This window comes from Mirounga angustirostris, unplaced genomic scaffold (assembly GCF_029215605.1).
Source record: "Mirounga angustirostris isolate CCGP_5_RB_7025 unplaced genomic scaffold, mMirAng1.0.hap1 SCAF_1, whole genome shotgun sequence".
Classification (NCBI taxonomy): domain Eukaryota; kingdom Metazoa; phylum Chordata; class Mammalia; order Carnivora; family Phocidae; genus Mirounga; species Mirounga angustirostris.
This window is the reverse complement of record NW_026991709.1, coordinates 196126060-196140739: the sequence shown is the minus strand read 5'-3', so window position 1 is coordinate 196140739 and position 14680 is coordinate 196126060. Positions and strand designations below refer to the sequence as shown.

Genomic DNA, 14680 nt, shown 5'->3' with positions numbered 1-14680 from the left:
TAGACTAAAAGGCAAGGGGCAGGAGAGGCAACAGTGGCTAGTTTGTGGTAGTCTCATGTGGAGAGGTTTAGAATGAAGATGTGGTCTGCAGTCTCATGTGGCTGGTTTGTGTGTGTGTGTACACGTGTATACATATGCACCTGCGTATTTGTAAGAAATGCTCATTTTGTGAGAACAATTCAGTTTGTGTCATTTCTGCTTCTCCTTTTGCTTTCTTATTTCTGATTTTTGATTAGAATATATAATATATGTAGAATATATAGTTAAAGTTTGAATTTTCCACATAAATAAATACCCAGCATGGCTACCCAGCATGGCTGAGTAAGCCCTGTAGCTTTGTTTGCTCCTAGACTGTTCAGTGTGGTTGGGAGTATGAAGTTTCATGGAGTGTGGCAGACCTGGGTTTAAAGAAGGATATTTTCCCTAAGAGAGATGTTGACACCCCCATTTTACAAATGTGGAGAACTAGGGCTCAGAAAAGTTGAACTCGTGAACATAGAGCTAGTAAGTAAGTGACAGCACCAGGATTGAACACTAGCACTGCCTGACCATGAAGCTCGTTCTGTTAACGGTCTTCTCCTGTTTTCCTGCTTATTTCCTATATACCCATGGGCAAGCTATTTCTTTTTTTTTTTTTTTTTTTAACTTTTTAGGGCTTTGGTTTCTCAAATTTAGAATGAGGGGAGCAAAATTCACCTTGTAATTATCATAAAAAAGAGAGGAGATAAGAAACCAAACTCATTCCTTATAGCTGGAATGGTAGTAGTCCTAGAAAAAGCAGCAGCTGTTTTATATGGTGTTTACCATGTGCATTGTTCCAGCACTTCGTCTAGGCTGTCTCACATAACCATCTCCCCATTGTCAGGCTAAGGAATAGCATGACAGTTGTTATTCCCTTTGTATAATTGAGGAACAAATAAGGGACAGCTGGTGTCACACCCCAGAAGTCTGGTTTCAGTGTCCATAGTGAACCCCTATGCTTGGTTATCTCTCAGGAAATGTTAGTTCCCAACTCCATGCTGTTCTAGAATCTGACATCCATATGAAAGAGACCATAAGGAACCCACAGTGATAATAGGGGCTATACCAAACCACAGAAGATAAGCAGTGATGGAGTGTCTGGAACACTCATGATTCTGTGACTTGGCCACTGGCTGATGATACAGTCCATTTGTTATTTTTTGGTGATTAAGTGCATATGATGATGACCCATGATACGTCTTTCTTTGGGTTTGGGGACATCAGCTTACTGGTTCACTCATTGAAGTCTATGGCAGCACTGTCTCCCTTTACCAAAGCCTACAGCGTTCAGTGTTTCTTACCCTATTGGCACCTGAGTCCATACTGATATAAACAAATGTTGAATATATAAATGAGGGAGAAGGGACAGATCTTCCTCACAGAAGAATTCCAAATAATGAATGTAGATGTAAAGAGGAAAATGGAAAACCACTATTAGAACACCATAGTAATAATTCCTCCTGGTAAGATCAACTAATGAATGTTAAAATGAGTGGGTAAATTTTAAGAAACTGGATATTTGCATTCTCAAAGCCTCACAGTTCCCTACCACCCCAAATATTTGCATGTGATTTTGACATATGTCCAGAAATTCTTTGATGCCCCTCTCTCAGGAAATAGTGTTTAATTCTCTTCCCCTTGAATGTGGGCTGGGCTTAGTGATTTGCTTCTAAAATATGGAAAGGGGAAAATAGTAATTTTACAGTGGAGAAATCTGGCAGACACCACTTTAAATAAGTGATGAAGGTTAACATCACCAGTAGTAAGTCATGTTGATAGCATGTATCCTGATAAGATGTGATGAGAAGGAAGGACACTTTACTTCTGTGGTATTCTTTCCCTGCAAAGCATAACTCCAGTCTGATCATGAGAAAACATCAGATGCTCAAATTAGGGGACAGTCTACAAAACACCTGACCAGTACTTTTAAAAAAAACTGTCGAGGTCATGAAAGACAAGAATAGACTGAGAAACTGCCACAGTTTAGAGAGACTGAGACATGAGCGCTAGATGCAACATGATATCCTGGATGGAATCCTGTAGCAGAAAAAGGACATTAGTGGAAAACTGGTGAAATCCAAATAAAGTTTAAAGTTTAGTTAAAAACATGGGGTGCCTGTGTGGTGTGGTTGGTTGAGCGTCCAACTCTTGACTTCGGCTCAGGTTGTGATCTTGGGGTCATGGGATCGAACCCCACATCAGGCTCTGTGCTCAGCATGGAGTCTGCTTGAGATTCTCTTTCCCTCTCCCTCTGCCCACCCCCCACTCGTGCTCTCTCTCTCTCTCTCTAAAATAAATAAGCAAATCTTTAAAGTTTAGTTAAAAACAAACAAAAATCATCCCACCAAAACCCTAGGCTTCCTGAGTCCTTCCTGCCTGAGAGCGAAGTGGCATTGATCAGCCCATCTCAGTTATAGCGTTTATATTCTAGCTTTACATTGCTTTTACCTTTGGGGAAGACTTTTTGGTTGTGTACTTCTTGTATCTGGGAGGCTCTGGTGGATTTGGAGACAGGCTTATGATTTATGTGACTGTCAAAGCCTGCCCATCACATAAACAGAATGCTGCTCGGCAGACTGCGAAAGAGGGGTGTGCACTCGGACCCTGCTTTTCCAACCCCAGTCCTTGCCGGTGTTTGATGACACAAATGACATTCCCTCCACCAGGAATTTCCTCCTTTTTCCCCTCCTCAAGGCAGTACGTTTAGACATTCTCACCTTTCAAGGCTTCACTTATATTTTACCTCTCATATAATTCCTTGTGTGATCACACCACAAAGTAATGTATTTCATATTCCTGTGACCCTAAGGCAATTATTCTTGATTTAGCGAATTATCTCTGGCTGGAAAAATGATGTCTTATATTTTTAAGTTCTTTAGGTCAGTTAGCCTGCCCTTCCTGTGGTGTTTAGCACACCTTGTTTTATTGTGTCTAGAAAACAAACAAGCTCCTTGCAAGGAAGAAGTCTTAAAAACATCCCTTGAAGCATCTTGGACAGTGTTTGCCGTGTTGTAGGCCCTCATTGAATGGCCAGTGAATCAAAGGAGTGAACACTTTAAAACACTGAAAGGAGGGATAGATGAGACACAAGTGAGTGTGAGCTGTATTTGGAAACCTGTTTTCCCTTTCAGAACATTCTGAGGCCATGAAGCTTCCTCACTCTCCTCAGAGTGCTAAATTATAGCAAGAGTGATGGCTGTCATTTGTTGTGAGCCTACTCTGAAGCAGGCTTCGTTCTAGACATGCACACTATTTAGTCCTCATAACAACTCTGAAATGTAGGCATCACTATTCTCATTTTATAAATCAGTCTACTGAGATTCAGAGAGCTGTAAGTCACTTGCCTTAGCTTACCAGCTAATAAGTTGCTGAATTGAGATTGGAACGCAGGTGTGCCTGGCATCAAAACCCACTTTTCGGGACGCCTGGTGGCTCAGTTCATTAAGCGTCTGCCTTCGGCTCAGGTCATGATCCCAGAGTCCTGGGATGGAGCCCTGCATCGGGCTCCCTGCTCAGCGGGGAGCCTGCTTCTCCCTCTCCCTCTGCCTGCTGCTCTGCCTACTTGTGCTCTCTATCTCTCCGTCAAATAAATAAATAAAATTAAAAAAAAAAAACACCCACTTTTCTCCCTGTAAAGGTCAGTCCCTGGCACCTCTCTCCCCTTGTCTTTTCAGACCCATCCCTGGAAGACATGTGTGGCACTGAGTGTGCCCAGCTGGAGGAAGATGGGCAGCGGCCACCGCGGTGCACTTCAACTACCTCATCTCAGTCTGAGCCTTCAGAGCAGCTTAGGCGCCACCAAGGCAAGAGCCTAGCCTCCGAGGACCCCAAAAAGAAGAGAGCTCAGAAGCCCTCCCACATGAGGAGAAACATACGGTGAGCTGTGCTCAGGGTGAGAGGAGAAGGGAAGGAGTAGAGGTATTACCTTCACTTGAAGGCTGTCAGTAGCAGGACTGGTTTGAGCAGGGGAGTCTCCTTTCCGAAGAAGAAAAGTGTAAGCTGTGTGCCCCGATTAACAGTGGAGATGCAGCTCAGGATCACCTCAGGCTGTCAGAGGTTGTGGGGCAAATGTGGCAGGCGCTCAGGCTGTGCTGGGGAGTCTCCTACTCTCTGGAGGCCCTGGGGGCGGCCCAAGGATGATAGGTTGTTCTGGTTGGACTCTGTTTTTTCCTTTATTTTTCCCTTAGGTTTCAAAACAGGAGGAGATAAAAGAAGTTGAATTCTCATTTTCTTTAGAGCTCAACTTTGGTTGGCAGGGGACTGTCTGGTCCAAAGCAGGGCTTTTTCCTTGAGCTAAGTGAGTGGCAGATGTGAGCTTCCTTAACTGTCCAAATCCCCCACAACCCTTCCTTCTGTTACAGCCCTTCTTTTGCTATTGAAAGGAGATCAGTGTGGGGTGCCTGGGTGGCTCAGTCATTAAGCGTCTGCCTTCAGCTCAGGTCATGATCCCAGGGTTCTGGGATCGAGCCGCACATCGGGCTTCCTGCTCAGCGGGAAGCCTGCTTCTCCCTGTCCCACTCCCCCTGCTTGTATTCCCTCTCTTGCTGTGTCTCTCTGTCAAATAAATAAAATCTTTAAAAAAAAAAAAAAAGAAAGAAAGATCAATGAGATCTTTTTCTCCTAACCTCATCTATTTTTTGTGGGGTTTTTTTTTAAACATAATAGCTTAAAAATTTTACTCCTGGGGCGCCTGGGTGGCTCAGTTGGTTAAGTGACTGCCTTCGGCTCAGGTCATGATCCTGGAGTCCTGGGATCAAGTCCCACATCGGGCTCCCTGCTCATCAGGGAGTCTGCTTCTCCCTCTGACTCTCCCCCCCTCTCGTGTTCTCTCTATCTCATTCTCTCTCGCAAATAAATAAATAAAATAAAATAAAATAAATTTTACTCCTGGATATTTACCCCAAAGACACAGATGTAGTGAAAAGAAGGGCCACATGCATCCCAATGTTCATAGCAGCAATGTCCGCAATAGCCAAACCGTGGGAAGAGCTGAGATGCCCTTCAACAGATGAATGGATAAAGAAGATGTGGTCCATATACAATGGAATATTACTGAGCCATCAGAAAGGATGAATACCCAACTTTTACATCAACATGGATGGGACTGGAGGAGATTATGCTAAGTGAAATAGGTCAAGCAGAGAAAGTCAATTATCATATGGTTTCACTTATTTGTGGAACATAAGGAATAGCATGGAGGACATTAGGAGAAGGAAGGGAAAAATGAAGGGGGGGAAATTAGAGGGAGAGATGAACCAAGAGAGACTATGGCCTCTGAGAAACAAACTGAGGGTTTTAGAGGGGAGGGGGCTGGGGGGATGGGTTAGCCCCGTGATGGGTATTAAAGAGGGCACTTACTGCATGGAGCACTGGGTGTTATACGAAAACAATGAATCGTGGATCACCACATCAAAAACTAATGATGTATCATATGGTGACTAACATAACATAATAAAATAAAATAAATTGTATGGTGATTAACATAACATAATAAAATAAAATTAAATAAAAATTTTACTCAAAGTTTGGGAAATAAAGATGCAGAATCATCTATAATCCTACTTTCCCACATAACAACTCTATTTTTTAATACTGTTTTTCAACTTGATGAATCATGAATTACTGTTTTACTCTTGATCTGTTATGTGCAAAGATGAATCTTTAGGGGCATGTCTCAGGAAGTTAAATAATATGAAAAAATGTTAGCCCAGAATCACCTGAGCCTTGTAGTCTCCCCCACCTCTTTTTTTTTTTTTTTTTAACCTTGCCTGTTGCATGGATGTATGGGACTGATGGGGCTTCTCTTCCTCCTGCCTCAGATCTGTGAGCTCAGCAATGAGCTTTTTAGCTTGACATTACATTGCCCAAATCTCAAGTAAACCAACCCAAGTGCTCACTCTTGTAATGTTTAGAAAGCTGCTCCGGGAGGATCAGTTGGAGCCGGTTACCAAAGCAGCACAACAGGAAGAGTTGGAAAGAAGGAAACGCCTGGAGCAACAGAGGAAGGATTACGCCGCCCCCATTCCTACAGTTCCCCTGGAGTTCCTTCCCGGTAAGCAGTGGAGGTGGCAGGAAAGGCCCTGAAGTGTAGGGAGAAGAGGCCTTGGGCACACACAGTGGTGAGGGGCAGATCTGAAATAAGACTGTGGCCTCTCAGGAATCTTTGAGTCATTCAGTTTCTTAGGAGCAGATGATCAGAAACATCTAAAAATTTAAGATGGGTAAAAATGTACCCCTCAGGGGTCCCGGCTGGCCTAGTGGGTAGAGCATGAGACTCTTGGTCTCAGGGTTGTGAGTTCAAGCCCCACATTGAGCGTAGACTTTACTTAAAAAAAAAAAAAAAAAAAAGAAGTAATTGTGTGTGTGTGTTTTTTTTTTTTTTAATGTACTCCTTGGATCTTACTTGAATTTTTTTCTACCATAACTTTGGATCTTAACATGCCAAGGGATTAGGATCTTTTCTAGTGGTCAGGTGGACACCAGGAGGTAAGAACCAGTAAAGACAAGGGAAGTTAGAAAGGGGACTGAGGTATTTGAGACACCCCTCTGCTTCTCTCCTCAGGGGATAGTCCCCTTGAGAGCAACAAAGGAAAAAAGCTGAAAAGTCATTTGGGGCGGTAGGTTTGAGCTAAATGTGGTTTTGACATTCCCTTCCATCTTTCCTTCCCTAGAGGAAATTGTCTTAAGAGCAAGCGATGGTCCGCAACTGCCTCCTCGGGTCCTGGCCCAGGAAGTCATTTGTTTGGACAGCAGCAGTGGCAGTGAGGATGAAAAAAGCAGTCGAGATGGTAAGGTCGAGCCAGAGGTCCCTCCACTTCCTCCTGACTCAATGTTTACCCTGAGTAATTGGCTGTACCTCTGAATCGAAATCAGTCCTTCCCCATTCGGTTTGGGGTCCGACTGTGACAGATGTCCCAGAGTCTCCTTATAAATGTAGGGTTTTCCCTTGTCTTAACTTGAAGCTGGAAGAGAGAAATAATAAAACTCAAAATTTACAAGTGATGACAAGTTCTAACTTTGTTTCCATGCTGTAATGCTTTAATGATGGGCAGTAAATTATCTCCGCTCCCTGGGTTTTTGTTTTGTTTTGTTGGTTGTCTCAGAGGTGATTGAACTGAGCTCTGGAGAGGAGGACACTCTGCACATTGTGGACAGCAGTGAGTCTGTCAGTGAGGAGGATGAAGAAGAGGAGAAGGGTGGCACCCATGTGAACGATATCTTAAACCAGCGCGATGCTCTGGGGCGGGTCCTCGTCAATCTGAACCACCCTCCAGAGGAGGAGAATGTCTTCCTGGCCCCGCAGTTGGCACGGGCAGTGAAGCCGCATCAGGTACAACAAATCCTGACTCTCCTCTTTGTTTCCTTTCAGCTTCCTTGCTGAGAGCATCACCTGCTGGTTGCTTTTAGCATCACAGCCTGTGAAGTACTTGTTTGGTACCTAGAGCAGGTTATTGGAAAGGCCTGTGTCCTTCCTCTTAGCAGTTGATGCTTCAGGATTTCTGATGAATGGGAAGGGCAAGCTTTAGGTTTGCCCTATTGTGTAGAAGGTGCTGGGTCTCTCAGCTTAATGATCTTGAGCTTCCTTCTGTGAGATCTGCAAGATTGATTGGGATGCTGTCTGGAGGGCAGTGCTTTGATTAGGAAATTGATTTGATTCTGGAAGTAGTTCCAGAAGAGATTTAAGAGTCAGAAGTCTGAAGGACTTCTTGATAGGAGGGAACAGAGTGGTTTGTGTTGACCCAGAGCCCTGAAACAAGACCAAGTGGTGTTCCATGTGGAACCAAGTGGAACCAAGTGGAAGTTCCATGAAGACAGAGGTTGACTCAGCATAATAACTCTTAATAAGAACTGCTCCTCATGGAATGGGCTATCTTGAGGTAAGCAACCAAGGGCTGAGTGAGAGACGCTGTGAAGAATTTGGTACTGCAGGAACTTTCCAAAATGCTTGGTGAGACGCGAAGGAGCGGCGGCTGCCTGAGCTGCCTTCCCGCTCCCCCACACCGGCCTCGGCCCTCTCACCGGCTGTAGAAAATGGTGAAAGAAACCACTTACTATGATGTTTTGGGGGTCAAACCCAATGCCACCCAAGAGGAATTGAAAAAGGCCTACAGGAAACTGGCCTTGAAGTACCACCCTGATAAGAATCCAAATGAAGGAGAGAAGTTTAAACAGATTTCTCAAGCTTACGAAGTACTCTCTGATGCAAAGAAAAGGGAATTATATGACAAAGGAGGAGAATAGGCAATTAAAGAAGGTGGAGCTGGTGGTGGTTTTGGCTCCCCCATGGACATCTTTGATATGTTTTTTGGAGGAGGAGGAAGGATGCAGAGAGAAAAGAGAGGTAAAAATGTTGTGCACCACCTCTCAGTAACCTTAGAAGATTTGTATAATGGTGCAAGAAGAAAACTTAGCTCTGCAGAAGAATGTGATTTGCGATAAATGTGAAGGCCGAGGTGGTAAGAAAGGAGCAGTCGAATGTTGTCCCAATTGCCGAGGTACTGGAATGCAAATAAGAACTCATCAGATAGGACCTGGAATGGTTCAGCAAATTCAGTCTGTGTGCATGGAGTGCCAGGGCCATGGGGAACAGATCAGTCCCAAAGATAGATGTAAAAGCTGCAATGGGAGGAAGATAGTTTGAGAGAAGAAGATTCTAGAAGTTCATATTGATAAAGGTATGAAGGATGGCCAGAAGATAACATTCCATGGTGAAGGAGACCAAGAACCAGGACTGGAACCAGGAGATATTATCATTATTTTAGATCAGAAGGACCACGCTGTTTTTACCTGGCGAGGAGAAGACCTTTTCATGTGTATGGACATACAGCTGGTTGAAGTACTGTGCGGCCTTCAAAAGCCAATAAGTGAGTAGTCTTGACAACCGAACCATCGTCATCACCTCTCACCCAGGTCAAATTGTCAAGCATGGAGATATCAAGTGTGTGCTAAATTAAGGCATGCCAATTTATCGTAGACCATATGAGAAGGGTCGCCTAATCATCGAATTTAAGGTAAACTTTCCTGAGAATGGCTTTCTCTCTCCTGGAAAAACTCCTACCTGAGAGGAAGGAAGTAGAAGAGACTGATGAAATGGACCAGGTAGAACTGGTGGACTTTGATCCAAATCAGGAAAGACAGTGCCATTACAATGGGGAAGCCTATGAGGATGATGAACATCATCCCAGGGGTGGTGTTCAGTGTCAGACCTCTTAATGGGGTCAGTGAGTAACACTGCTGGCATTTTATATGCAGTAGTGAATGAGTGAAGGACTATAATCATAGCTCACTACTTGCTATTGTTTTTGTTTTAATATTCAACTATAGTAGTGTTTTAAAAGTTAAATGAAGAATAAACTCAAATATAAAAGCTAAAAAAAAAAAAAAAGAATTTGGTACTGCAGATTTTTGCCTTAGATGGGCCATTGTGCCAGGTGAATGATTTTCTGTGTTTTCTCTTAGAAGACTGTCACCAGCCAATAGACTAGTCAGGGTTCAGGGAAACTTTTGTAGCCATTCACACCAACTGTCTGTTGTGGTATCTGCTCATTTACTTAATTCTGACTCGTTCCAAGATGACTAAAACTAAAGCCCTGGTCTTTGCCAGCTCCTTTAACTATGCCTGTGTTTGTCCCTTGTCAGATTGGTGGGATCCGGTTCCTGTATGATAACCTGGTTGAATCCCTGGAGAGGTTTAAGACCAGTAGTGGCTTTGGCTGTATCCTGGCCCACAGCATGGGTCTGGGGAAAACTTTGCAAGTGATATCCTTCATCGATGTCCTCTTCCGCCACACGCCAGCCAAAACTGTCCTTGCCATTGTGCCGGTAAGAGTTGGGGAAGGCATCATTTTGTCAGCCCTCTGAGGAGCTCTGGGTTAATGCCTTGCTGGGTACTGAAAAGCTCAATGAGCTCAACTTTGAGCTTCTTTCTTAAAACTCTTCCTGGACTTGGCTTTCTGACAGGTTAATACTCTTCAGAATTGGCTGGCAGAGTTCAACATGTGGCTTCCAGCTCCTGAAGCCCTTCCAGCTGACAACAAGCCTGAAGAAGTCCAGCCTCGCTTCTTTAAAGTTCACATCTTGAATGATGAGCACAAGTAGGTGGTCTACCTTCTCCTCTTTGCTCTTTCCTTTTAGACTTCTTCCCGGGGTCTGGATATCAAGGCAATCTATTTGCATATGAACCCTGTCTTCCCAGATTCTTTTTGGTTTCTCGATGTGCCCCCCACCCCTTATTACTCATTTTTTCCTCTACCTGGCTTTTCAGTAAAGTCAGTTAGGTAGCCTGGGAAATTTCTTATGTTCTGCTTGAAGATGCTTTTATATCCTGAAAAATATGCATATTTCGTCCTATTTTCCCAAGTGGATAGTAAAATTCAACATGACGAAATCAAACTGTCCACCTCCTCTTAACTTTTCACCTTTTACATTTCTCTTTTTTAGAAGCCTAATCAACAGTCTCTTTTTAGCACTGATCTACGGTTGACCTTTAATGGTACAACTTTCAAGCTTTGTAAAGTGCAAACTTTTGTTTTAGATGTAAATAAAATTATTTATATTTCCATTTCATAAATTCAACTTAATTTCCCAAATTCTAAAGCTATTTCTTGGTTCAAGCCAGCTATCCATGTTATCCTTTCCCCTCGCTGGCATGGATAATTGAGAAGATAGCCTTTGTTTTCTGCAGAGGCTGCCTTTTGTGATGTTTGGTCACACACATCAAAATGAGGAGACTGTGAGTGGCCTCCTAGATGGTTGATCACCTGCTCTTGTTTCTTGGGTTTCAGGACCGTTTGTCCACATGCAGTTAATGAATTAGTCAGGGTTCAGTTGTTTAGGAGTGGAGGAACTGTGCCGAGTGTCATCTGGGCTCTGCTGCTCTTTCTCCTTTATTGCTTGTCCTTGGCTCTTTACTCACCAGGGCCCGGGCAGGTAAAATGCAGAATATTGTCCTTGCTTTTACTACCTTGTATTTATTATGGGAATAACTTGAAATTCTCTCTCAAACGTAGAATTGTAGCCATGCATGTATATCCAAGGGAGTGGTCATCTTTTTTTTTTTTTTTTAAGAGATGGAGAGGGCGTGGGTGGGAGTGGAGGGAGAGAGAGAATCTTAAGCAGGCTTCACGCCCAGCACGGAGCCCAACACGGGGTTCAATCTCACAACCCTGAGACCATGACTTGAGCCAAAATCAAGAGTCAGACGCTTAACCAACTGAGCCACCCAGGCGTCCCAGGAGTTGTCACTTTTGCTTGCCTTGTGCCGTTGCACTTCTGTTTTTCTGCTGTGTAACTGTCATTGGTGACCCAGTCCATCCTCAGTGACATGAGCGTCTCTGGGATGCTGGGGAGTCCTTGGACAGCTGGCCAGCCACGGTGATGCCGCCACTGAATGTATATCAGCACGGCTCTGCTTGTGAGCAGTTCTTCCTGGGGAGCAGTGGAAGCAGTAATTTTTTCTCTGTTCACTCTTGCAGGACAATGGCAGCTCGTGCTAAAGTGATGGCTGATTGGGTGTCAGAGGGTGGGGTACTGCTGATGGGGTACGAAATGTACAGACTCCTCACCCTGAAGAAATCCTTTGCCACAGGTAGATCGAAGAAAACCAAGAAACGTTCTCACCCGGTCATCATTGATCTGGATGAGGAAGATCGACAGCAGGAGTTTCGGAGAGGTGGGCAGCCTATCCCTGGGATACCCTTAGGGGTGGTGTTTTAGGAGAAAGGAAATAGGGTCTGTAGTGGCACCAAGGGAAATTTGAAGGTTATTGATATGAGTTGTATTGTCACGTGCCAGAAATCTTGGTCCCTAAGATCGGTGGGATGACCTCCCCTGGCTCTCAGAAGGTGCTGCTTTCCTTGCCTGCTGTGGAATTCTGGGTGGGCCATGCACAGGCTGGCTCAAGGAGACTCCCCTGTCCATTTGGCCCTGTTTCTCTCACAGAGCAGCTGGGAGAGTGACTGTTCCCCTCACCTCGCCCTAGAGGTGTTCTGGGATAGCATTAAGAAAATATTTATAAAGTATTTAAATCACTACCATACAGTGTGGTAATAATATTATGAATTTATAAAAGAATTTACCTCCGTTTTTTTTTTAGGGAAAGCCATTCTTCTCATAGTTGTAGTTCTGTTTCCTCTTCTAAGGGGTTTTTGCCCATTTGGGGATGAAAGTTTTTTTTAGGTTCAGTGGCTGTTTCATTTTATAGGTCTCTTCATCTGTAGATTGTTCTAGGTTTGCGTCTGTGGTAGAGCTGGGATGAATTTGCCATTTAGCAATGACTGGCAGGTAACTCCAGGAAGATTCTATCCTTTAGCTAACTCCCCACCAGCCAGCCTGCAGATGGTGCCAAGTCGCTGATGAGGGTGAGAGCCGACCGCAGTGTCTGGATGATTCCCATCAGTCTCACCCAGACCCGTTTTTAATCCTAGTCTGGTACTCTGTAAAGTCACGCTCTCTGCTACCCAGTTGGCATAAGCCCTAGGAATGCAAGGTGTTTTACTTTTAGCCTAAAGGAAAAAAAAGCAAAAATAAGGAAAGGAAAGAGGGAAAAGAGGTATTTACTGCAAGAGTCAATAGTCCAGGTTACCATGTCACACCAAATGCGCAGGAGCCTGGATGTTGGCTCCCTTTCACTAATGGGGGCTGACTCTTGCTTTCCTGCTTCCTTCATTTCTTCTGTCTCCTCCAGGGTGCACCCCTACTTCTCATATTGTTGACTAAGAGCAGGCCCTCTCACCCTCTGACTCCGGATCCTCTTCCCTCCCTAGAGTTTGAGAAGGCCTTATGCCGCCCTGGCCCTGATGTGGTGATTTGTGACGAGGGACACCGCATCAAAAACTGCCAGGCCAGCACCTCACAGGCCCTGAAGAACATTCGCTCTCGCCGTCGGGTGGTGCTGACCGGGTACCCCCTGCAGAACAACCTCATTGAGTACTGGTGCATGGTGGACTTTGTTCGCCCAGACTTCCTCGGCACCCGGCAGGAGTTCAGCAACATGTTTGAGCGCCCTATCCTGAATGGACAGTGTATTGACAGCACGCCTCAGGATGTCCGCCTAATGCGGTACCGGAGCCATGTCTTGCACAGCCTCCTGGAGGGCTTTGTGCAGAGGTGAGCCATCTTTAGGGCCCTGTCTTTTGAATCCTCAGAGAGACCTTGGTGTAATGGGCATGCATAGCTTTCCCAAAGGGGAACTGTTAAAACAGGAGGGTCCCTTCTTAGTGGGTGATAGTAAAACTTCCCTTTTAATGAGTAGCTTTTCCTGAATAGCACACAAATGATGGATAGCCGCTGTTTCAGTCCTCTGAAAGTTTGGCCTAGAAGTGCTTCCCTCAGAAGTTAATCTTTAAAGCTTCTAGAGATACCTGCCACCTGCTTACTTGCTGAGAAGCAAAAGAGAGCTAGCCTTCTGCTGACTTAGTGAAAACACAGAAGTGCTGGTTCTCGGGGCATGGCCTCACCAGTTTTAGCATCTCAGTGGATGTAGATAGGGTAGTCAAAGCAATCCCCTTGTTTTTCCTTGTTAAGACGGCACGTGTGCAGAAAGCTTAGAGAAACAGGCCTGAATCTGGGTAGGAACCTGAAGTTTCCAATCTCTGCCACCCAGTCCTCTTTGTTCTAGTTCTTATCCTTAAAATGAGTTTCCTCTGAGGGTCACTAAACCAATCCTCATTATTGCAAGGCTGCTGTGAATGTGGAGATCCTCAAGAGGAGATGTGGCAGAAATGCAGAGTTCTTTTGTTTTCCTGCACTGACCCATCCTGGCCACACAGGCTTGACAATTCTGATCTCTGCCTTTGTAGGAGAGGCCACACTGTGCTGAAGATTCACCTCCCTGCCAAGGAAGAAAATGTAATCCTGGTGCGGCTCTCGAAGATCCAGCGAGATTTGTACACACAGTTCATGGACCGCTTCCGAGACTGTGGTAGCAGTGGCTGGCTGGGGCTGAACCCCCTTAAGGCTTTCTGCGTGTGCTGCAAGGTATGTTGAGGCCTCAGGGAATACTGACATATGGATGAAGGGTGCACATGGTCCCAAGGGAGTTATTTCTGCTGGGAGTCCTTGATAAAGGAAGAACAAAGTGAGAGGGGCCACCTTTGGTTGGCTGCATCAGAGAATAGGGGTCCCCAAGGAGAGATGTGCCAGTGTGTGCTGCACAGTTCCTAGGGGGGCCGCTAGTCATAGCCTAAGATAGAATTGGTGCTCCTTGCGGTTGTGCAGTTCATTTGAACAACTTGTACCAAATTTAAGAGATCACTTCCTTTCTCATTGGTTTTTTTCCCTTGCAAAGAAGGGGCAATGGAAGAACATTGCAGGGCAGTTTTTGACTGCTAGTGTAATCAAGATTCAAGAAATATATAGCTTAGACAAGTTGTTGGGGTACCTTCTGTTTGATTCTGTGTTTAATGAGATTGAGATCTCTTTCATCCTGATAATGCTTGAGATGGTTTGAGGACAGAAGGGCCCAGGTATCTTTAGCACTAAGCTTCATGAACAGGTGAGCATTTTAGCACATCTTTAGTATGTGCTCCCTGTTGCGTAATGAGGGACCTGTTTCTTTGACAGCTCTCAGCCAACCTTTTGGGTATTATTTCCCATTGACCACTGCTTTAATAAGTCAGCTGAAGGTGTGTGTCAGGGGACAGATGGGATTTCAAAATGG

General features: G+C 44.7%; 1 protein-coding gene and 1 pseudogene across 3 annotated transcripts in view; both read left to right on the top strand.

Moving 5' to 3' along the window:
* RAD54L2 (RAD54 like 2) overlaps nt 1-14680 on the top strand; it is a 113785-nt gene that overhangs the window by 77817 nt on the left and 21288 nt on the right. For all 3 annotated transcript variants that reach the window (XM_045862266.3, XM_064595573.1, XM_045862265.3), the window contains 9 exons: nt 3696-3897; nt 5934-6073; nt 6693-6809; nt 7125-7351; nt 9661-9843; nt 9982-10115; nt 11496-11692; nt 12786-13128; nt 13821-13998. In XM_045862266.3, coding sequence (XP_045718222.1) covers nt 3696-3897; nt 5934-6073; nt 6693-6809; nt 7125-7351; nt 9661-9843; nt 9982-10115; nt 11496-11692; nt 12786-13128; nt 13821-13998 — 1721 coding nt within the window. The remainder of the gene's footprint in view (nt 1-3695; nt 3898-5933; nt 6074-6692; nt 6810-7124; nt 7352-9660; nt 9844-9981; nt 10116-11495; nt 11693-12785; nt 13129-13820; nt 13999-14680) is intronic.
* LOC123833753 (dnaJ homolog subfamily A member 1-like) lies at nt 7374-9652 on the top strand (annotated as a pseudogene).